At 39.7% G+C, this 26,006-nt stretch overlaps 1 protein-coding gene across 1 annotated transcript; it reads right to left on the minus strand.

Moving 5' to 3' along the window:
• Positions 1–1,834: 1,834 nt before the first annotated feature.
• On the minus strand, positions 1,835–26,006 carry rnf24 (ring finger protein 24). The gene is made up of 6 exons (XM_079278439.1): positions 25,548–26,006; positions 15,766–15,915; positions 12,731–12,773; positions 12,147–12,188; positions 7,622–7,701; positions 1,835–5,921 (listed from the first exon to the last, which is right to left on the minus strand). The coding sequence occupies exons 2-6, from the start codon at positions 15,906–15,908 to the stop codon at positions 5,780–5,782; spliced, it is 450 nt and encodes a 149-aa protein (XP_079134565.1). The 5' UTR covers positions 15,909–15,915; positions 25,548–26,006; the 3' UTR covers positions 1,835–5,779.

Here is a 26,006-nt window from a genome sequence, read left to right on the forward strand (position 1 = left end):
AACAAGCATTTAGAAAGTGTCAACTTGGGCTTTGGAAAATAATAATTTTTAACGATTTTGTTGACACTTTGAACACAAAACAATAATTCTGATCAATTAATCAACAGCCAATGATACGTTGCGTCTCATTATTATGGCTTCACCTGAGATGTATAGTGTGAGGGAGGTTTGGGTGGGGCACTGCGCCTATTGTCAGACACTGTTTATTTTTCATCAGGTTAAGCAAGAGGCTGTTGTCACAGAACAGATGGCGCTGCTGTTCTCCGTATTTACGGTGCAGACGCTGGGCAGTAACACATTTGTATTGTTTAGCCTCTGTTCTCCACGATATTGGATTTAAAAGTAAACTATGAGATTAAAATGAGACCATGTAAACAAAGGACTAAGTAACACAATACTTTCTATAAATGAAAAATGTCTTTAAACCTATGTGCCCCACTTTACGGCCCTCATCATTATATCGTGATGACAGACGCATCTCCGTTTGTTTACAGGTTTACATTAAATGATGAACGTAGACTCTTATACAGCCAGATTGTCAAATTTGATACCTAACATATGCACTGAACTCTCCAGAAAGATCTAATCGACAAAGTGAATGCCAAGATAAGATAAATTGATTGGCTCCTGATATACAATCAGTTAATCTGATGTCCTTAAAGATTCTTTGTGGTGCAGCAGTCAAATAAACAAACAGGATATATTCACAAGGCACAACATAAACAGTGAGTGCAAAATTCAAATAAGTGCAAACATAGAGGGCATACATTAAAACTGAGATATTGTTAAATCTCAGGTTCACTGACTGAGGTCACATCTGTCAGGAGAAACTCGTCAGTCACAGGAATCAGGGTGTGAATGGTTGTGATACCTGCAAAGGTACAGTATGTGTATGTGAATGGCAGGGCAGAGACAACTCCTCCGTTTTACTCATCAGCTTGTTTACAGGTGTTAGGGAGTAGCCTACTACTGCACATGTGGATAAGTGATGCGTCAGTTTGGTCTGAAACCAAAAATGTGAAAAACCTCTGACTGTGTGGAGTAAGAAAGAAGTGGTCTCACCAGACCTCCATGACCCGCTCCTCATCTCTGCTTGAGGCTTGCAGCTCGAGGCTACTACATCAGCTACCACTAGCATTTACACACCTGGATCTCTGACCGAAATGCCGGTGGTCGAGCTGCATTGTGGGTAATGTAGGCGCCAGACTTTGACAGGGAAAAGAATGCATGGAATAAAGAAATAAGTTCTTTGTTTCTGTTGCATTGAGTTTGATGGCAATGTTATCGGTGTAACTTCAGCCTACATACTATGCCTACGGTATATTTCAACAACATGTTATGTCAATACAAGCCTCAAAGGCTTGAGAAGTGAAGGATCAGTTAGGTAAAGCAACATTTCCCACCAGATGACTCTGCTGTTTATGAGCGTTGTATCCATATTTCAACTTCAGCCGTTTGGAGGACGGTCTTGACATTATGGAGCGTGATAAATCTCATTACATCACAAAAAATGAATAAAAAGAAAATGTGAATATTGTCATCATGTTGACCAGTATTGCAGATAATTTGGACTAACGCTGTTTAACCACAAGGTGGTAGTATTACACACGCGTTACCAAAGGATGACTCTGGTCTGTTTTAAATAAAGTCAAAAGATATTCATGAAATCATGAATAAATCGATACAACTAATTATTTGTGTAACTTGTATGAGATAGAATTATAATAATGTGGCATCAAATGCGGTATACCTGAAGCAATACATAATATCTGATCATATTGAGGGTCGATTCTTTTTGAATGAAAGAATGTAAGCAAATAAAAACACCCAAATCTTTCCAAAACTTGGACATTTTATTTACAGTTCAAGTCAGTCACATGCAACATTTTCTTAAAATTAATAAACATGAAATTAGCAAAAACAAGAAAAAACAAATGTATATTATTTTCTCCAAAATAGCAATATACAAAAATAGAGCTTACAAATACTGTACAGCAAATTGTCTCCAAAAATATTCTGCTGCAGAATTCTTAGTTTTACAAACAATGTCTGTGAGGGTCCACAAACGTAATCAGTGTTAACAAAAAAAGGGTGTGTGGGTAGGGGAGTGGCGCTTGGGTACACTGGTAACGGTAGCAGGGTTTGTTTGGACAAAGAGCGAGAGGAAGTTATCTGTGACTTGGAACGGCACTACAAGAGCCTCGGAGGAATAAATAACACCATAAAAACAAGAGGAAAGTTCACTTCAGGGCGGCAGTGATAGAGATTAAAAAACCTAAATGGTCTGGTTGCTAAAACCAACCATGGAAATATAACAAAAACCTTCATCTATAGAGGATGTTGGTACCACATTTCTTTTAATGAAACAGTGGAGTTTTTTTCACATTCTTACAGAACACTATCTGCCATCAAACATTGTGCACTGAAGGCACAATCATATCAATGGCCTTGTGACGCTCTCTACTCTTGAGTATCAGTCAATTTCTGATGTGAAGTGGTGTCCCCGAGTGGTATTTCATCTCATTGTGTCTTGTCCGTTTATAATGGAGATAACTCAGAAGCAGCACTGACGTCAATGGTTTCAGTGGCGGGAAGCCATTTCTTATATTCATCTATTATATTCATGGCTGACTCAGTTTCCAGTCTCTTTTGGCCACAATGTGACAAAGACTGCACCCTTTCTCCTTTGCTTTAAAAAATGCAAAACATTATTTGTTACTGACCAGGGCTTTGATTCATAACAGTTCATTTTGGATTGGCACTTTGTTTTCAGCGGGTTTATGACGGCACACAGGAAGGAAACGGGGAAGTTCTGGTGGAAAGGCTAAAAGTGTTTACAATCAAACACAACACTTGAGATGGCCAAATGGCAGGAAGTGTTCAGCTGCCATTTGGTTCATGAAGGAGCAATTTTAGTGCACCGTATGTATAACTACACTGCTACTGTCTACATACATTTAACAATGGTGACACAAACACCTCTTCACCAACAAGCAATATAAATTATTGTCTGATCACAAAGTTAATCATTAATAAAATGTGAGTTTGAAATTGCCAATTAACACAGCGCTTGTCTTGTTTTTATAATTGTGGCAGTTTTTGTTCAAATAACGCGAATGTGAACAATATGTTTCTTTAAATCCGAGTCGCTTTAAAATGTTAACACTTTCTCATCAGTGGAGGCACTGCGCTGCATTTATGTCGGAGGACTGGACTTCGATAAGGGCATGGGACAACCGACTAATACGCTACATACAGGATCATGAAATCCTGCTTTTGCCCTCGTCTAACAGTTGACATTTTCACCTTGCTGCGTGCTCTGACCCAACCACAAAGGTCATCGCTGTGAGGTGTGTGGCAGGCATTCAGCAGAGATGAACCATTGAAAACACAGAGGAAGGGTAACAAAGCTTTCCTGCCATAAAAGCACATCGTCACTTTTAAAAACGTCCAATGTGTTGGGAACCTGTGAGACTGTTTGCTGTTGGAGAATAAAGTCTAAAAGCAAATTTTGTGTTTTTAAAAAGGCACAATCAATGTTTTTTTTAGCTTAATTATAAGTATATTCCAAAAGATATTTGAGTTAAATAGTAATTGGGTTTTGGTGTGTTTCTAAACCAACTTGAATTCAGAATACAAGCCTGCTTCCATCAATAATGTTTGTAAACATAAAACAACATGTAAACAAACCTTTTTATGGCGCCAAAGACATTGCGGTCTAATGTATTTCATTGTGTTAGTTTACATTTTTTCATGGTGGGACTATTCTTTTGTTTACAATTGGATCAGGGACTGTGGCTATAGTGAGACTGTATTGTCATTTGACAATATCACAGGTTAAAGGAAATCTCCAACTTATCCAAAGTCCATCACTTTTGACACAAGTTTTTTTTTTTTTAGCTACAGTTTTCAGATCAGCACATTGTCGCACAACCCATTTACCAAATGCAGCTAACAAGGGATGAGGACAAAAACAAAACCACAAAAGCTGGTACGACTTCGAGTTACAAAACAAAAAGCATCCTGTACCGTACAGAAAGAGAGAGAAAGGCGAAAGCACCAGAATACTGCAGTCAAAAAGCAGAGCTACCCTTTGTGTCTGTGTGTGTGTGTGTGTGCATGAATGAAAATGCTGCTTCATTACAACCTGCTGACCAGTGACTCTCTGGCAACCCGTCCATGGGGCAGCTCAAGCCCCTCCCTTTGTGCATGTAGTGTGTATTTCTTGACCAAATAGATATGCTGATTATCTGCTGAGGGCAGTCATTCTGACGCAGGTGTCAATCCACTTACTCATACACTCTATGCAGCTGTACCTAGAAATTATAATAAATAAAAAAATAAATACAAATACTCTACTTGGATAGACGCAAAAGTAACTGCAACTGTGTATGCAGAACATTTTAAATAGGAGATGAACAGCAAAGAAGGCAAAAGCCTGCTTCGTCCTGCCCTCTTCCGAAATTGAGGTATCGACCTATTCTAGCAGGATATATATGATGCTGGTTTAAGATTAATCAACACGACTTTTTGACATCTGTTGTTTTGTTTTCAGAAATGTCTCAGCCCTAATCTGAAGCAAGCCACTGTGACATTCACACAGAACAGCTTCAATAAAACAAAATGATGCAGCAGAACAAAATAAAACTGAAATATTTACGTTACGTGTTTAGATCTTTGTTTAACATTGCGTTATTACTGGTGTTTGTTCTGTAAAAGTTTTTTTTCAGATAAAGCACCAGGTTTTACACCGGTTTAAATCATCACAGCAGTTGGAGCAGTTGCTTTGTAACTGTGATTCCTGTTGGAGATATCCTGAATAGTTGTTTTTGAGTAATACCTGGGATAACAGGATATAGCCTGCACTCGTATATGGTGGATGTCTCTGTGTATTCCTTTCATAAAAAAGATAATTTGTTCACTGTATCACCTTCCTGTATTGACAGAATAATAACAAAGGATAACGACAACAGTCACATTGTAATGAATGACAAACAGGCCATCGATGAGGGAAAACATTTCTATTGGCTCAGTGTGAAGAATTCTGTTTCAACACATTCAACCCTTTCATATTTAGGTTGCTTTGAGCTTAATTTGTTATGTGTGTGTGCAATTACAACTAAAGCACTGTCCAAATTTGCTGACACCTATCTACTGACAAGTTTTGTTGTTCCTTTCAGATATATCTTTTTACAAATCAAAGTTTACTCGTTTGCTTATTAAAAATCAAAGCCCATGTGGCTTTGTACTGTACATAGAATAATAGTTAATGATACAATATATAACATAACCTTGCTACAAGGATCACAAGCAATTAAGGTTTGCCTTATCGTAAAGTGCTTGTTAAAAAAAAGTGAAACAATTTATATTTTAGTGTACTGTAGTTCTTGGCTTTTGTGTTTTTTTTCCTCCTGGTCTTAAGCTGGTGTCACCAGAAAAGTGCTTTGGTTGAGAAAAAGTTATCGACCACGTCCTGGTCAAGAAGGAAACTTCTATTATCCATCACTATTCTTCATTGTCCGCGAAAAAAAACAAAAAACATTAATACAGTCGATTATCAGTTAGAACTGATATAAGGAAACCTTTTGTGAACCAATGCAAGAATAAGAGACGATGGCTGAAGAGTCACAGTTCTCGTGGGTATCTGCACATGAACCCCTGTTTCTCCGCTCTGTCCACAGACTCATACCAAAGGTGTACCTGTACAAGTGAGAGTATGAGTGACGGGATGTGTATTTGTGTGCGTTTGTCGTGTACTATGAGAGAGGTGTCGAGTCTGCTACACCAGGTTCTCGATGCCGGGTAGAGGCTGCTGTATTGGCACAGGAGCGTCCGTGCTGCCGGCCTGCTGGGCGAGCTGCAGGACGGGCATGTTGCACAGCGGACACACTTTCCTCACCTCCAACCACTTAATGAGGCACCTGGAAGAAAGCAAAGGCAGCGAGCGTATGGTTAAGGCCTAAACACAGAGGTATGTGAAGGGGGAGAGAAAATTAAAACTTGGGTTAGCTTGACTCGTCTTACATTAGGATACAAACTACATCAGTTCATGTGTCAACACTTGCATCTGCTTACAAGCTTGGCAGGCTTATGGTAAATGGTAAAAGGACTTGTACAGGCCCCTTTCTAGTCATCTGACCACTCTAAGCACTTTAACAGTACGTAATGTACCCTTCCACTGATACACTGATGGCAGGGGCTACAATGCAAGGTGCCATCTGCCAATCAGGACCAACTAACCTTTCACACACCCATATCACGTGTATTAGTGTTGTATGTTTATTTTCTCAGGATTCATTGAGCTTATAATTAACATATTGTATTGGCACATATGTCAATCAACAGTAATTGCAGTCAAGACAAGAAATATATTTGTTTACGTTGATATAAAAAATGTGCAGACATCACATGATTTGACCACCAGAGGGCACTGACAAATGTTCTAATAGTAGGTGACTTTGACAAAAATTTATTTAAGAGAACCTTTCATTTTATGCTGAAAAATGAACATATACCATAATTGTACATCAAATTGTTTAAACTCTGTAATAGCGATGTTTTACGTCCAACTAACACACATTCTGTTGAACAAGTGTGACAACCACACTAATTAAATACATACGGTCAAACATTAGGTCACACACAAAACCCTTATTGTGAGATTGCTCTGCTCTCTAGCTGTGGTGTTAGCACTGTCAATCACGGAGACAAAGACAGTGGATTTACAGTTTTATTAAATTTCCATTCTGGTACTTAATGTGGAGCTGCAGCGAGCTGTGATTTAATTGAGTTGATTCATTTAATCAATCCAGACAAAATGTTAAACATTGTTTGGTTCCAACTTTCCCAATGTAAAGACTTTCTACTTTGGTCTGTTTCATGCCATTGCTAATTGAATAGCTTTGGGGTTTGAGCTGTTGGAAAAAAAAGCAATTTGAAGACCATGCCTTTGCCCCTTGGTCATTTTAATGGGTCTTTTTCACTGTGTAGTCTAACATTTAGAGAGGAAACTATTCATCCAGTAATTGAAAAAATAATGGGACGATTAATCAACAATGACAAGCATTGTCTTGTTGTCATTCATTGTGTTTTCTCCAAAAAACAGCATGGCTTTACTTGCCACACACAAAAAGGAGAGTTTATACAGTGGATTCACCTAGTGGTGACCCTCTTGTTGAAACTGGGGGGAAAACTAGGCCACGGGAGGTGTCATGCTGATATAAACAACTCAGTTGAAATAGTCAGGGCACAGGGGGAGGGGGGAGGTGTGGGGGATGAAGTTGGCTACAGCAATCCATCATGTCCTGTGAAGCTCCGCACTTGATAAACACTTGACTTTAGTTTTGTGTAGAAAAACGATATAATCATTAACTTTTTGGTCGTGTCGCCACCAACATGCAGTCCATCCACGCAATGACTTGAAAATAACTTCACTCTAGTCTCTGAAAATTGTGTCTCTTCATTTTTTTTGTTGTTTTCTACACAACTATCCTAAGAGGTGGTAAAGAGGAAAATGTCCTACTTGGTTAAGGAAACCCGTACTGATCCACATTTCTTTGGTGTGTGTGTGTGTGCACTTTTGTGTACGTGACCATGGATGCACAAAAAACCATAAACTTACTTCCTATGGAAGGCATGTTTGCACGGACAAATCCCAAGCTCGTCTTTCTGTTTGAACTCCTCCAAGCACACTGCACAAATCTGAAAGAGAGAGGAGAAGTTGGAGGTATTTTTCTGGGGAGGGGAATGTAACAACTTTGAATTTGTTGGTTGTTCTCTGGAATTCTTTATTTTTTTTTTTCAGTCCTAATCTGAATTTTGTGTTGGTGGATTGAAAACAAACTATTCATACAACCAAGCTCAGGCACTCGTGGAAAAAAACAACTGTGGCCAACATCTGCCAACAAATGACACAAACAACAGAGTACTAACTGACCAACTGTGTTGTGTTATATAACTCTGACTTAACTCACACTTGTTCAGTCTTCCTTTTGTGGCACAGTTTCAAGGTTACGGGACTTAGAAAGACTGAAAAGTTTGAAAGACAGCCACAAAAGTGGACCCATATCACAGCACACAGGACAATTTCACACAAACACAGACACATTTTCACTGGTAGCTCATAGCAATCTACCCAACTCTATGGGTCTATGATCTCAGTGGCGTTAGCGTCTGCCATCATAGATAAAACAGTTAAATAGTAGTGATAACCGGAGTCCTCTATGCCTCACTGAGGCAATAGGACAGGTTGGAGTTCTTTGACTTTTTGTGCAATGTTTGTTTTACACACACACACACACACACACACACACACACACACACACACACACACACACACACACACACACACACACACACACACACACACACGCACACACACACCTGCCAGCTAGCATTAGCTAACTGTTTTGGTTGTGTGTGACATGATTATTCATTTTATATTTAAATAAGATGTTTTTCAGTTGCCTGATTGTCAAATTCTGGAAATGTATTTCTCGCTTTGACTTTGCCAGTGAACAAACACGAGAAGAATGTTGGTGAACTTCCTTTTTGTCGTCTATTGAATAATCTCTTATATATTAAACAACTGACTGCTGGTTTATTATTGTTCTACTGCAAATACATGTAGACAGATGCTTTGCGTGTACAATTTTTTCAGTGTATTCTGGGTATCATACAGGTTGAACACATTGCACTTCCAGATAAATTGGCGAGAATCTGCTGAATCAGAACAATATGATAACATAACCATCCATCCATCCACCCTTTTCTCCCTGTGATATTTAGGTCCAGGTTACAGTGGCAGTAACAGTTATCTCTCCAGCGTGTTCCGAGTCTGCCTGGTGTTTCTTCAACTATTTAGGGGAGCTGGGATATATAATGGCCGTTCAGGAGGCCTGCTAATCAGAGGGTACAAAGTACTCATTTTGGCAACTTATATATGCAATCTCCTTGTTTTCCCATCACAATCCAGAGCCACTGACCATAGGTCAGGGTTGGCATGAATCTAACTTCCCAGTGAAACTCATTCTTGACAGGTGAAAAGAAGCGACTGACAACACCACATACAATGTAGGTAGGACATGGCTGACTACACTCCCTTTCTAGACAAACAGAGTTGCAGTGACAAGGGTAACTGGACATTTCAAACTGTGAAAAAATGAACAAAAATCTGCAAAGATAAAAAAAAGTCCTCACTCCATTCCCATCACAAAACTTTATCCAACCAGTGGGTGACATTTCCATAAAAGAGGGTTTTAATTTGGCACACAGTTTTTTTTGGGCTGTCTAAGCCTGCAACTATTTAGCCACACCGTTTATCTTTCTCTCAGCTCTACATTATGTGGGTGGATGGACAAGGAGGGATGAAAAGGACAGCATGGGGGCTCTCAGCTTCTCTCCCGATGATCTTTGGACACAGAGCAATTCTCTGTTAAGATGTCTGCTTTGCTGTCGTTATTTGTGAATAGATCAGTGTTTTTGTTCCTTTCAATGCCTTGTCTATGGTGTCACACTCACAGTTGAGATCTGGCACCCTTCACCAACTTCTGACAGAATCTCTTTCTCCCGATAAACTGAATAAACCCTGTAAGCAATACCGGTAGTTACAAATTTCATGCAAAACACGTGTACTTCATTTTATGGAAAAACATTACCAGATCATGGATTTGATCAGAGAAAAAACACGTGGTACAAATTAGTTACTTAACAAATTGAAACTAAAATAAGTTTAAAAAAAAGAATGTACAATTGTAAAAAAAAAGCTTGGTCCAAGAGAGCCAGGAAACCGGGTACAGCACAGAAGAGTTACTGAAAAGAAGAGAAGAACCCAGGCTGAAAATAGGCTCATCCTCAAAAGCTATTTGTGGCCACAAATGGCACTTGTTACCCTAAGTGGGTATTCTGACCAACAGGCCCTCTCTTTATGGATCTCTAGTGATAAAAACATGTTGCCCTTGTTTTTATCATCTTTAGCAGCCACCTCTGCAGATTTGCTTCTACATCTACTCCTCATCCATGTTTGTCTTTCCACACCCTTTGTAAACATTTGCAACAAGACAATATTTATGAAACTTGTGCCTGTGAGTCATTAAAGTACAATTGTCGGCTAATGGTTGTAGTTAACACTTTACATCCATGTCAAAGGTAAAATGTGTCATAATCAGTTTATGAATTCTTGAGTTATGGCAAAAACTGTTGTAAAATTGAATAAGCAACAGGTTTTACTTGCTTACGAGTGGCCTGGGGGAGGTTGTTTGAGCACCCATTGAATATGCCAACTGTATCCATTTGCATGGAAACTGCATTTGATTAAAAAAAAAAAAGAGGCTGAAAAGGTATTAGTTGGTGCTGCTTTATGATTTTTGATTCAGCATTTCTTTCATACCATATTGTATATCAGGAATCCTTTACATTAGGGTATTATTTACAAACAACATATGGGACAGTTAAATGGAGAGATGGGTCAATGTCCTACTTCAAAAAAAGATTGCTGATCAGGTAACACAAACTTTAACATGACTTGACCACCAAACTGATCCCATAATAGCGCTTCTCCTGTAGATATTCCATCAAAATACTGAGACTGAATTTGTGCAATTCAGTCTAAAATCGTGTATCCAGGGTGATCTTTCGGCTTGGGAGCCTTTAAAACTGGGTCATCCACCCAGGCTAGTGTGTGTGTGTGTGTGTATTATTGTCCTAAACAAATACAGCTTGGTAATTCCGTCGGTCTTCACTCACATGACACCTCCTAATGCATTCTTTTAGCTCCTAACAATATAAACAATACTGAGGCCTGATGGAGCAGCGGGAAATTCTAACAATGATGACAAAAAAACTGTGTTTAGCCATGTGTTAAAGCACACGCGAAGATGGTATTGTTGTTGTTGTATTTCATTTGCACTGCGGTGTTAAATGGAATGTCTTCCTGGCTGCAAAGCCAATGCTGCTGCTTTACTCACTGACTTCTGCTTGCAATTTTCCAACCAGGCTGAGCTGACATACAGCATTACTTAATAACGGTAGGGAGAACACTCATAACTTAACAGCAAGATGCTAGTTTTCACATGACAGCGTGTCAAAACAGATGCACTGAATGTTGAATAACTAACAACGTGTATGTCATCGCTGCTTTTAAACGAGACAAAACCCATAAAACTAAAAAAAAACTAAAGCCCAGAAACACAAACCCAGCTGTGCAGATAGCCCAAACGAGTCCTGATATATTCTGATGCACATTACATCACAAGAGTTTGTACCGTTTACAACCAAAGCTGAGGATGTTTATGTTAATAATGACGGCATAAATTGACAAAAAACAACAAAAAGAGATTTCAGAGCGAGGCAGGCAGAGGTCTCTAGAATATGTGTTTGAAGGATATATCCAGGATGTTACACCGGGTTAAAAAGATAGCAAATAGAAGCTAAAGACAGTGTAAAAGTGAACCACCACATTACTTCATAATAAACACTGTTTCTATGTAGCCAGGTAGGTATTTTTTTCACTGTAAAAATCATTAAAAAGTAAAAGCAGCATATGTATATATTCAGTATTCAGTAGCTTGCGTAGCATAGAAGTGCTAACACTAGTTAATGATGCGCTAACGCACTCTGCTAATGTACAGGTTTTTACGTATAATTTTAACATTTTAGAAAGTTATACGCATCTCGTTCCAACCTCTCCGGATAACGAGTATCACTATTGCACGTGCCCCAGAAACAATGTTTAACCATGACTAGCTCAAAATCGGCAAAAAAACTGATCGCATGAGAGTTTATGGAGCAGGGCCAGATCGCTGTCGGACCCTGGTTGGAGTTGGCCAACACTATGCTATAATTGGTCAGCGTTTTAATTACGCACATTGTATCATGGCACAACCATCATAACTGCACAATGAGGAGATCGAAATACAGAAAGAACAACCTCAGTAAATGAACGACATTGTGGTTAAAGCATTGCTAAAATAAAGTAGTACATGGCTGGATAGTCCGAATTAGATGGTATAACAGTACAGTGGATACTTGTCAGGGTACATTACAGAATGTTCCGGACATTAGATAGGCCGACTGCTTAAAGTGAGTGATATTTTGGTTTAAAGTATCATCAACTGATAATAACTGAACAAAGAAGATATCGTACTTACCTCATGCAAATTTAGCTCTTTGACTTTTTCCTTCTGAATGACCTAAGTGGCGTAATAAGAGATAAATAAAGGTTAGTCACTGATTGACTTATAAACCAGTTCCTCTGGAAATACAATAAAATACTTAGCATCTAATCATAAGTGTGATGAAAAAACAACCAGTCAGGCTGAAAAGGGACACAGAGATAAATAATATGTACTACAATATAGTTGCTGTTTTACAGTAAATGTATGTGCACTACTAATGTGTGTGGGGGTTGCGTGTGTGTGTGTCTGTGTCCACTATGTGAGCTTGGCAGTCTTAAATAACCCACAGAGAAGCTGGACTAATACGTCCACTGGATTAATGTTTCTAGCTGTAAGACAATTTACAGAGTTAATAATCATCACAGTATATACTATGCCAGTGTGTGTACTTGTGACATGTTTGGGTGTATTACATAATTTGTGAAGCTTTGCTGGCATGCTCAATCCCAGCTAACCGTGAACCTTATTTTTCCGGCTAAGCCACCTGCTTCCCTTCAGGTTAAGGGCAGACATTTTGAGAACACCTGTAAATAATTTGAAACGGGTGGAGTGCTTACTTGTTTGTATGCATATAGCTCTTTGTGCGCCTGGTGCCGTAACCTGGGGAGACAAAACATCTTTTTGATGAGTAAGCGTCCTTCAACTGACTACGTTAAATAGAGAGAAAGCAGTCATACAATCCTGGAAAGAGAGAAAAATGACAAACATGGATGCAATTTCATTATAAATACTTGCAGTATTGTAATGTACCAAATAGGCATGAAAAGCAATTCTCAATCCATAGAGAATAATAATAATAATAATCATAATATGGTGTATACAAACTGCTTGAAGATTTTACACATGATATATCTCAATAGGAGACAGACAAACAAAGGCAGAGCAGGTTTTCATAACAGAGTTTTATCTTGAGATAAAAACATTTGGGTTGTGCATGTTCTGCATGATTGTCAAAGAGGATATGATTCTGCCTTAGGCATATGTCAATACATATCAACTGGATTACCAATTACAGAACGGAGTGCAAACACAAAAACAAAATGTCACCTTACTGAACTCTGTTACATATTTGTTTTTCTTAGTAACATGATAGAAGGCCAAGTTACATGTTAGCAGGTTTCATTCTAAGACATTAAGTAAAATGTAAATTCACAACAACACCAAAAATACATTGGATCAGACATTAAAAGCATTGGTGCAGGTTGTTGAGGCACTCTTGCAGAATGGTTAAAAAGGAGCGTACCCACAGATACAACCCAATGTTTCAGGTTTATACCAAACTCTTGGTGTAACTCTTCATAAACATTGCTCTTGCAAATGAGCAAAAACAAACAAACAAAACAACTCAAAACAGAACAGAAAGAGCACTGGATAATAAGAGAATCAATAGGTACTGAGAACGAGACTAACATATGTAGAAAAGGGGGACAAAAACAAGAGAGATAGGAGAAATTCATAGGTTTGTAAGATTTACCTCCATTACTAGTAACCTTAACCTCTCGCAGCAGAGTGAGAGGGATCTGTAAAACAAGCAGCACAGTCTAGGAGACAAACTGACATTTTAAAAGAGGTCAGCAGGAAAAGGTGCAGAGACTCCCAAGGGTAGGGGACAATTGGTCATGGGTGAGGGGGTTGTGGGTGACTGATGGGGGTTGCGCAATGACCCTTAACTGCAACGTCAAAGTGTGTAACATTAATAACTAGCTGAAAAATGAGAAACAGGTGTCCAAATTGACCTTCCTCTCAAAAGGTATCATTATCATTATTTGCCTGCAGTCAGCGGGCTACTCAAAATGTAAAATGTGTGTGACAGCCATCATTATAGTGAAGAATGTCCTGTGGTTTGGTCGACCTTAAGGCGTGTCACTTCCCTTAACATGTATAAGCACGAAACTGTCACAAGCTTGCTGTTACAAAGATCTAGGTTTATTTACATTGCACATGCATAAACATTTAGGCCATGCTCGTGAATTCAGCATTCAAGGCCTCCTGCCTCTATACTTTCAGAAACACCCCATGCTCAGGAAATACATGTCAATCCTAGTAATGTATACTGCATACACGTGTGTGGACCGAGTACTCACTGTTGGAGGTGGTTGAGTATTTCTGTGACAGTCTGCCTTGTGTCAAACTTCGTGTGAGTGTTTGTCTGTTTGAATAATGACCTATCACACGTCACCTCTAAAGTTAATGGTCCCATTATTCTTCTCTCTATGTAAACGAGCAATGACACTTACTGCACACAGAGACTATAGGATCCACGCTTTATGACAACCTCTAAAGGTTTCAGTAAAGCTTTGGCCAATTTGTAAAAGAATTGCAAATCATTTGAGGCCAGTCCTTTGGGAGACTGCATCTTTAAGACACTCTTTATGGAGCAAAAACCGCTCTTTTTGCCTTTCGTGGCTAAATCTGGCAACATTGACTTTCAGTGTTGAATCGTGGTACTGCATCAAAGTCATGAAGTGTCTTTTCACAGTTAAATGAAGAATTGTAGGAACACAGTAGTAGTTAACCTACTTACCATTTGCGAGGGGTGAATTTTGTTGGGAACTGCTGCTTCTCACTGTCTTAGATAAAACATGCTGGACATTATTTCTGTTCAGTTAGTTGTTGGCAGGAGAACACCCCTGAAGCAACGGCAGCGAGGACAACATAATTAGACCAGTGGTATTAAAAAGAGGGGCAAGGGAATGACTACAAACCACCGGCACTTTTCCTTTGTGGGAAATTCAACAAGATTAATGTTAATGGTTACAAACATGAGTTTTAAACACACAAATGCTAATTTAATTAATAGCCAAATGTTAATTACATTTAAGAAGGAATATGGGGAGGACATTTAGGAGGTAATTGGCTCCAAGAAAAAATAAATAGAACAAGTTGACGCCAAGTGCCATGATCATAATAATGTAGACAAGCAGCTTTGGATCTTAGCATAGTATTAGTGTTGTTCCTATCAATTCAAATCATAAAGTCGCCAATTGTAGTATTGCAGCTACCTTCTCCAAACTGTGCTGTTGTAACATTTTGACCTTCTATGAAATAACTATTACCAAGACGCATACAAAAACACACATTTCGAAAAGTTGAATTCAACCTCAACTAAAAGCTATTGTGACAATGACAATGTCTGCTGAATAGAAATGAATGATGATTTAATATTTAATTTAACTGTTTTGTATAGATTTCATAACCATAACAATTTCGGGGGACAGTATATTGTATTTTGACTTTCTTAGATTCCTAGATATGAAGTGTCCTTTAGGATTAAGCCTTTACATTGAGAAAGATCAGTACAACATCATTTGAGAACCCTGGAAGCCTAAAAATGTATTTCTTTAAATCGATTCATGTAACTTTGTGTTTTTGATCGTGGCAGGGCATGAGCAGAACAATGCAAGTCAACAAGGTTAATTAATATCAGATTGGTTTTTCACATGCCACCATATTAATGATTTGTTTCACCCAGTAAGTAGACAATGTTGGCTACCCATGGGACCCCTGTATGACACTGTATTGCCACAAACTCACACACAATAAGAATTATAAGCAAAGCCAAATCCAAAGCCAACAGGTGCATGGGTGTTACCTTATTAAGTAGCAGCAGAAGAGGAGGCTGAGGATGAAGACAAAGATGGCTGTCCCAAACACCACAATGTAGATATTAAGGGGAAGGTTCTGGAACCCTATATTTGGCATCCTGAAACTGTAGTGAGGGAAATCGGAGCTCATGGATATTCTAGATGGAGAGAAGACAAATGACATACAGTACATAAGAATTTCCACATAGTTGGACACACTCAGAAAGTGGGCAGAAAAACAACATGGGCCAATATTGACACAGCATTATATGATACAACGTGAAACTGGAACATAGGGTAATTAAGTTTGACTTTCAAGCTCGTTTTACTTTCAGTATTGCAGGAAGATATCAGGGATTTACTTTCAGTTTAGTTTTACTGTAAATGTTAAAGTTAGCTTCATCAGCATGTACACCACTTTCACTTCTTCAACTGTAGGTGCCAGACATCTTTTGGATGCCAGATCTTTGTTGGCATGAGTATAAAAACACAAACAGCTTTTTGGGGGTTGACATACTAAACCACAAATAATGACATTTCTATTTTTACATTTTTGTGGAGTAAAGTTAAAATAATATCAATTTGCATTAGTAACTGAAGGCAGAGGCAAAAAGTCAATATCCTAGAGTGGCATTTGAGGAAGAATGATGCCATGCAAAGTAGGGATTGTGTGTGTGTGTGTGTGTGTGTCCTAATATGCAACACAAGATTTATTTTAAGTGACAGCATATATTGCCAAAAAATAGCATCAATATTGGAGCATCCAAATATATATTTTTCATCAAGCAATCTGTCACAACATGAGGCAAAAAGATACCCTTGAGCTAAAGATGCAATACAGCCTTGATGATCCTTTACTCACAGTGCTTCGATAGTTTTACATTTGACGTTTGCTTAATTTGGCTCGACACCAAAACTTCAAAATCTACGGTGCAATATGTAATAAAAGGAAACCAGAAACCTTCCTGTGACATTAATGGATAGATTATATTCTCATTTACATCTTCTGTGGTTAACAGACAGCTCGAGCTTTGTTCCTACAGTTTTTTACGGCTCTCTTTGTTTTTCATTCCCTATTCAGAGAAAAAGGGTTCCTTGTCTTGCTTTTATTATTTAAAATACAATGTTTTAAAATACACACTGGTGCGCTTCTAACATAGCTTTTTTTTCCAACAAAACTGGCACAAAACAATGTTTACAAAAGCTACATTAACATGTATTTGACAACGTTGTATGAGCATACCTAGAACATTTCTTTTGATTCATCAAAGCCAAGGCAAACAAACAAGGATCTATTGGCCAAGTGCTCTTACTCAATATACCAAAAAGGACATAACTAGACATGGCTACGCCTGCCCAGAGAAGAGGAGGAGGAGAGAACAGGAATAACTTTGGCTCCTTTGGGAACCCTGTGGCCCTCCCCTTCACTAAACACCAAGAGCTTCATTCCTCTACACTCCTCTGGACAGTGGAAAGTTTTGTAGGAGTTGCTAAGGCCACCGTCTCCTTCTTATGATGACACTACATGTGTATCAGAATGAAACTTGCTCATCATATTATAACTATGGTGTCTCAGTATGGGAAACTCTCTCAGCATTACCCTCAGAATCCTCTATCTCCAGCCAGTATTTTCAGCCATTTAAAAAGGGGTTGACACAGACAGTGTCATCTTCCATTCAAGATATATTCACCTCCAGCTCCAACACAAAGACAGTGTTCTTGGTAAGACACCTGGCTCATGATATCAAGATTGACAGGATAAGTAACGTGAAGTTCTATTTAAAACATATGTTTCTATGTCTCACTATGACTATGACACTATTTCTGCCAACTCAGCAGCTACACTTTCATTTGACTGTTATTTCACTTTTTGTATCACTGTGTAGAACATACGCAACCACTGATGTGCAGGAGAGGAGATGATGGTTCTTGGGCACAAAGGCCATGTTAAGCCTGAGCTTCATCTTAGTTAGTTGTCCCGACCCGTGCAAATGTTTTTATGGGAAAATCAGCGTAGACAAAAGATGGATGCCTTCAAGATGTTGTGGATTGGGCCTGGGGAGTCTAAACGATGGCACTGAAATCGTAGGGGAACCCAACTGTTATAAAATGAAATAAGCCACGGCCATAAGCGTGGATCTATTCTTTTTATATTTTCAAACGGCGCAGGCCGTTGATTTTGCCGCCTGCCTAGCTGTTTTTGACAATGAAATCAGCTGTAGACAAATCATGCAATGACTTTTTGATAGTCCTTGTTTGTCCAAGTTCAAGGCTCCATGCCAAACTCAATCCCGACTTCTCTCTCCGTCTTTCCCTCCAAACACAGCCCAGACAACCCCCCCTTGCTGATATGAACACACACATATGCGGCTACATGATCCTTTCACACAAACTACAAGCACCTCTGAAGAAAGAAACAAAGAAAAAATAACGTCGCATTACGAGCCAAATACATGTACTTAAATGCTGCCTTTTCCCTGGCTAGTTTAAAAAAAGGACTGATGGCAATATTGCAAGACTAACAACTACATCTTATCTTATTATTGTTGTGTAGACGCACACATATTTAGCAAACACATACCCGAGTGGTGCCTTCATGCTCAAGAGCAGAGAAATCTGTATCTCTGTAACGCAGGCCCTTGAGAAGTGACATAACTTGTCCTTAAGAGCCTTGTCAGTGGGTTGCCTCCGGTTTGGATCATAGCCCGTATTTGCCTTGTTCATAAAGGCTCCATGTTAAATTCAAGCCTCACTTCACTCTCTGACTCCCCACTATAACCTCCCCCTGCTTATCTGAACACATACACATGCTGTGTAGCCACATGCTTTCCACACACACACACAAACAAACCCCTCTGGAGAAATTTGAGAGCAACACACCGGCAATCAATCCTAAACAGTAGATAATTAAGTACGAACAGAGGCCTCCAATGAGTGCAGATGGAAATAACTTCATGCTTTTTCTTATCTACAGATAAACAACATGTCACCTAGGATTTATGAGTATATGTGTGACTTCATTCTCTGCTCAGGGTGCCATTATTCCACTATATCTTTACACAGCAAATTATTGTTTGCTGCTATAGTAATGCACTGAATTTTCGAATTTAGCATCTTTAAGGAAAAACCTAAATGAGCGACTGGAGAAAACATAATAAGTGCAAATACTTCCGTACCGGCTGTAAAAGATGACCGAATGGATAAATGAGGATGAAAGTTTTGGACCAATGTGTTTGACAGTGATATCCATCATAGTCATCAAAATACCAAATGAGGGAATACCTTTTTGGTGTTAGTCTTGAAAGTAGAGTTCAACAGACTTGCACTCCAAGGCCGATTGAAGCTAATCTGCCAGCTAGTAAAACAGCTTACTGAGAAAAGTATTATCTATGACGTCGTTAGCCATGACATTAAAAACTGGCAACAGTCTAGGCTTAGCACTTGCATTGCTTCCTCTTATCTTCCTGCGCATCTAAAAATACCTTGTTGTCGCGCTCCCTCTTTGAAACTGAAGGGCCCACTCGGGACCAAAGCCAAACTTTCACGCACCACTGGGTATGAAACTTTACAAAAAATGTGAATGTACAGCGAGGCAGCACTGACAAAGCGGTCTCTACTGCACAATGACCAAATGCAATGTTATTGTGAACACATCTCACATAGAGAATAATATGCTAGAGACCAAACAGCACTCAGAGAGAGATAGATAGGATGGCTTGGCAATAAACAGTGTCTTCTGATTGGACACCACTACATCTGTAGTGGTGTTTGGCCACAGAACTTTTGATTGTGTGCCCGCTGAGACTCCTGAGCAAACTATGATGCAATGAAATAGTTTAATCAAGATCCTGCATGATCCAAAATGTATGCTTCAATAAAAAAAAAACTTTTGGACAAGAACGGTAGCCATACACAAGGAGACAGCGTTTAAACATCACAAAGAAGCCTGCAAATAGGTATCCAGAAAACTATTCACCAGTCAGCAAAAACAATGATCAAGTCAGTGAGGAACTTAATACACATGAAAATCACTCATCCGTCAGATATTTGTATTCGTTCTCCTTCCTTTCGTGAAATGAACACAGGCCATTCAGCTACCTAAGATTGAGAAACACACAAGCTCGTCTGCTCGAGGTCGGGAGGAATTTCAACTGGCAATATGTTTTATTTTCCAGTGAGACTTCCATAGAATAAAGTTATTCAATGAGCTGCTGTTCCTCATGTATGGGAACTCCTTGCTTCATCCGAGGATAACATCACTCCCTAACTTAGAGAAGCAAAGGCAACAACGCTGTGTAACACCGTAATAGTCTGAAGAACACTGCCCCTGTCCTTGCTCAACCATTACGTAACTAATTAATTATATAATGCGATGACTGTAGAGCTTAATCAAACAGAATGAACACGGCAGTCCTCCACCCATCAACCTCCCAAGGCCTCTTCTATACTTTACTCATAATCAATAGAGGCTGAACCATTAGTAAGTAGAAACATCACATGGAACTTGGACCCATGATATTTCACATATTTGTCATGTGACGAAATAAGTTTCAGGAAGCTGCTGACTAATAGTCATTGGGTTTTTTCCAAGGAAAATGTATTCATATGCATGACCATGAACAGGTTAATTAACCTACCCTTGTCCTCTGCAATTTTCCAAAATTCCGGTTTCCAAAATAGTTATTTACCATATATATCTTTAAAACATTTATTTATTTTTATTGCCTTCTTTTATCACAACATCAAATATCAAATTCCCAACCCCAAAACCGTAGCTCTCTTCAGTAGTTTCTTATGATCAGCTCACAACATCACATTCACAAGATGCTGTCCGAATGAGAAGTGGAAATTTCCACTAGCAGCCACAGCCGGCCATGAGATTTGCACATCTGAAACTTAATATGCCAAAGGGCAGCAACAAACACTGGGGCCTCAGAGGCAAAAGGGGTCTTCAAAACGTACTGGCTGTGGTAGGTGAAAGGCCCACATTCAGATGATACTGAACTTGCACACCAAACTTTCAGCAAATTGAGTGGGGGAGGGTTGTGGGGCACTGGCCATTCACATATTTGACCGCCCATCAAAACATAATTGCTCCTTGTTAGAATGTTTTATGACAAGAGTGGCTAGTTAAATCATCCTTTCAGCTGGAGGGGAGGAAAAACAGATCAGGTACAAAGCATACAAACCACAGGCCTAGGATGCAGCAATCAGTGAGGGTGTAGAACACTTTAAAAGACTCCTCTTTCTGTTTAAAGTGTGCAACAGTGTTACTTCCTGAGAGGAATGAAGATGATTAATGATCACACACCCCATTACTCATGAAAGTAGCCAACAGTGTTTCCACTTCAGACCTAAAATATGCATTACAAAAAGCTTGTTTTTCCAAAGTTGGACCAAGTTCTACAGTAAGTAGGTCGCTGTAACTATAACTCCAGTTATGGAGATGTGGGCCTCGACTTGAGTGGAGCTGCTGAGGTTAATCTAATGCCGGCTGCTGATAGAATTCCAATTACTGGATTTACATAGAATGTAAACTCCATGTACCATCAAACACTTATATATTCACAAGCATGCATCTAACCGTGTCAGGCATGTAATATACAGGACATGTTATCATGATGTTTATACAAAATGCAGTCATTTAAAAGCTTCTTCTCCAGTGCGATAAATGCTCAGTGACCTGCTGTTTGTTTGCTGATGGGGATTTATGTTGTTTATCATATATCAGTGACTGGTCAATGGTCATCCCACACATGCAATTAGACTTTACTGCAAGCCTTAACGGCACGTGAAATAGAGTCAAAATGTCATCTGTTTTGGTTATATTGTAATTGATTTTATTGTTTCTGTTTTTTATCATGTAAAGTGTCTTTGAGTACCTTTTAAAGTGCTATACAAATAAAATGTATTATTATTATTATTAAAATCAAATTGTAGATTTGGACCAACGTCTATATCTATGCTAAGCTATTACCAGTTAGCCTACTACTAACACTAAAGACAATCCATATCTACTTCATAAAAGAGTTTATCCATTAATATATTTCACGAAGACAAGTGACAATATTAGAAATAATAACAAAAGTTAACCCCAGCCTTAAGCTTTAGAGTTGCTTACTTACTGACCAACTGCAAAAAAAGTAATCGATTAAATGTTATACAAAGCTTTGAAAAAGAAGGACATTTTCAGTTGTGAGGCTGTTACTAGGCAAAGATTTGTATGGTGAATGAATTGACTAAACAAGCATCTGTATTTTTGTGACACGTAATTAATCCCTAGAATAGTGTCTGAGAAAGACTTCTCATGATGTAATTGGGAAAGAAGAGTGGTTCAACATGATCTAAATGGGATCTAAATCAAAAGTTTGTCATGACCTTTACTATATTTGCTCTCTCTCCCTCCCCTTAAAGCCCACCATTCCACAGTGGACTCTGATTGTAACACAAGCTGACACAAACAAGAGGAACTGACACACACAGCTGTCTCATACTAGCACTCCCCGTATCCAGTGCCACATTTTCCTGGAGGTTTTTTTTTTTTATACCGTCAGTGCTCCACGTCACCTCATTAACTATAGCCATTTGACTGTCGAACCTTTTTTCTAAGATTGTTTAGTAGCCAGTGCCACACACACACACACACACACCTCTAAATCAAGAGTGTTGAGTTAATTGATATTTTCCAAATAGTAGCCCTGAACAAGATAATATTAAATTTGTATCAGGCCTAATCCTCTGCTATGTCTTTACACAGCTGCCTACTTAGAAACAAGACCCTTGGTCTGCAGTGTGCAGAGTCGCATCACATGTACTATTAATAAAACCTATAGTCATGTGAGTGTAAGTAAGTCATGCTGAAACACGAAAACAACCTGAACCCATTATAAGTCATCACTTCCTGGGGTTGTCAGCTACTAACATGCAGGTAATAAACAAATAGTTTAAGACTGAACGAAGCATGCAAAAGTGTCATGTTCACAAGCTATGACCGAATCTAAAATATTGAATTGTCTATTTTCGAGTGGACGCATGCTTTGTGTGCCTTCTCAGGGAACCTATTTTCAATTTCAGTGATGCATTACTTCAGTCAGTGAATTTGAGAAATGTGTTTGCGTTGGACAGGCGCCTTGTGCTTGAGACCAAGAGCAACAACAGTTAAGATTATGATTAGTGGATGAAACTAAAAAGTAGCACGTAAAAGTAATATAAGTGATGTCAAAACGTTGCCACTAACTGCTCTGCATCAGGATAACACGGAAAGAGGCCACTTATTGGTGAATCATGAATGTACATGCAGGCTTTATACATGACCCGTTGCTTGCTTTTACAGTTCCCCACACACGTTTAAATGGATGTTACCGCATTTACCATGGACCTGCTGTGTTCTCTAATGTTGGGGTATCAATATGAATTCAATATGTTTTCAGCCTACTCTAATTCTATTTTTGTGTCACTGTGCATGAGGCAATATAATGTCAAATTATTTGAGCTGGATATCGTTCAAAAAAATTGCAATGAAAGTACCAATACCAGTATGGCTAAAGTGAGACAGATGGATAAATACCAATACAGTAGAGTACTTCATTCAATACCCATCTTGTGAATGGAAGCAAACAGCTGGGTGTGTGTCCCATTAGCTAGCTAATTGCCACCGCAGTGGGTTGCCGTCCCCCAACCCACTGTGGCAGGCAGGGGCGGGCTGGCCATCGGGGATACCGGGGGAATCCCCGGTAGGCCGACGGGGTTTGGGCCGGTCCAATACCGGACCACCTCCATCATCAACCGGCCCTCGCTCTGAGATCGCCGACCCCGACTGTATTCTATGCTTCACAGAACACGTTAAATTTACTCTCATACTTAAAGCTCATAGTCACTGACGAAGATGTATACTACTCCTCGCGATCTGTATTCACACTCGTGGTTTCCATCTGCGAGCCGGCAACACCCCCACACACACACACACACACACAATCACACACCCAGCATGCAATCTGCCCCAAAGAGGCGGGTCTATGAAGCAGTTTAGCCAATGATGCTTTAATGCTGATTAAAGATATAAATGAGTGACATACAATTTAGCCAATCAGCGTCCTCAAATAGATTCAGCGCCGGAGCCGGCATTCTGGTCGATAGTAGTTCACGGAGCGTCTCTGATCTGAACTACAGACAAGCCGCCTAAGCCCCGCCTCTTCACGTTTAGAATGCCACATATAGATAGTGACATATCTGCTATATGTTATCCTTCCAGAATTCATTCTAGAACACTACAGCCTTTTATGTAGATACTTTTATTTATCATATTACTATTATTTTATTTTGGGGGGAGGGGATTAGTAATGTAATACCGATTTATCAGCAGCAATAACTAAGGTACCACACTTTTATCTTATTGCTCTCTTGAGTGAAGCAGACTAAGAGTTTGGACTTCCACATTTCAGGCGACATCCTGCCAGGAACGAGGAGTTTTCTTTCATTTCATTTTTTGTGATGCCCTTCGGCCAACGCCCCCGCCATCTTCCAGGCCCTGGTCAACAACGTGCTCCGGGACATGTTGGACCGCCACGTATTTGTCTACCTCGATGACATCTTGATCTTCTCCAAGAACCAAGAGGAACATGTGCACCATGTCCAGTCCATGCTTCAACGCCTACTGGAGAACTCCCTCTTTGTGAAGGCGGAGAAGTGCGAGTTTCATTCCTGGGATATATCGTTTCCCAGGGCAGCATCCAGATGGACCCCGCTAAGGTTGCTGCCGTCACTACCTGGCCTGTCCCAAACTCCGCAAGCAGCTTCAATGTTTCCTGGGGTTCACCAATTTCTATAGGAGATTCATCAGGCCACTGCCCCGGTAATTCACTCGGCCTTCTGTCCCTGACCACGAGATCCTGCCGCTGTTTCCCTGTGATTATTCTGCCTGTTGTGTGTCCAGAGGAGAATAAAGCGTTGATTCAAATTATCCAGTGCGTCTGTTGTACTGCTGCTGGGTCCTTACCACACCTGTTACAAATGCTGCAGCAATGTGTGTTTCAAATGTGTTGGAATAGCTCTACATGTTTAAAGAGTCACCAGTCTGCCTAAAACCAGTTATGTCATGTTGTATTTGACTATTTAACCTTTGTTACCCAATCTGAGTTCAATTAAGTTTCTTACACATTGTATTTGATGCTCATTTTCTCTTTCTCATCACTGTTTGGCTATAAGTGAGCATATGGTTAATTAGCTAGGTTTAAACCACGGTGGCTGCTCTTTTTCTGTGCACTGACATGATAATAAAGAACGAAAAATGAGCGATTGTCCCGGTGATATTGCATCATTGAGCTGAGTTGACTTGTATCCTGTCATTGGGCGCTATGAGAGCCGAGTTTAATAATTTTCCACCGTTACAATCAATGCATCTTGTTTTAGATCAGCTGTTGTGGTGATTGTGTATTACAGGACAGGAGACAACTGGGCGTAGGCTCGCCACCTAGCAGCGTTAAAGGCTAACCGTGGCTACAAATGACATAGCGTTACTTATCCCAGAGCAACCAAGGGTCCAAATTAACAGAAGAATAATGCTATTAAATAACGTTCAGTCAATTCACAAGCATGTGCACACCCCTTTACAACGCGTGGATGATGTTGTATAATGGCTCACAGGCTAAACTAGTAAACAGACGACATGTTTGACTGGTCTTGAGCTATAAATATGACAGAATCAGTGCGTAATGCCAGGACGCATCCAGCATAGCTAACAGTAGGCATATACCGCTAGGATAAGGGGTTAAAAAGGGGACCATCCACTCACCGGCAGTTCCCTCAGTCCCACTAGTAGCTGTGTTCTTCTGCTGGGTATTTCTTCACACACTCGGGGTGCAAGATGGGCTTTAAAAAAAGCGACAAGTTGACCCAAACTGGCGACATGCACCGCCTTATCTTCGCGAAACCAAAGCCCAGCTGCAGGGCGACCTCATCACACAGCCTGTGATGTTGACGGTGGTGAAGAGGCTGTGGTCAACGTGGACCTCGCTGAGTGGGAAGCACAGGCAAAAACAAAGAAAAAACGACGATAAATAAAGAAGGTGGTGGATAAATGTATGTTGTTGGCGGGGATGGGAGGGGTCCCACCAAGGGGAGGGGGAGGCTTCCTCGTCGTAACGATTTCCTCTCGATACAAAAATCCTTCGTTGGCAGTGGAAGTCGTGGTTGGCAATCTGCACGGCTCGCACGTAAACCTTGGCTAAGCCCACTACCACCAGAAGCTATA

This window comes from Melanostigma gelatinosum (assembly GCF_949748355.1).
Source record: "Melanostigma gelatinosum genome assembly, chromosome: 11".
NCBI lineage: Eukaryota > Metazoa > Chordata > Actinopteri > Perciformes > Zoarcidae > Melanostigma > Melanostigma gelatinosum.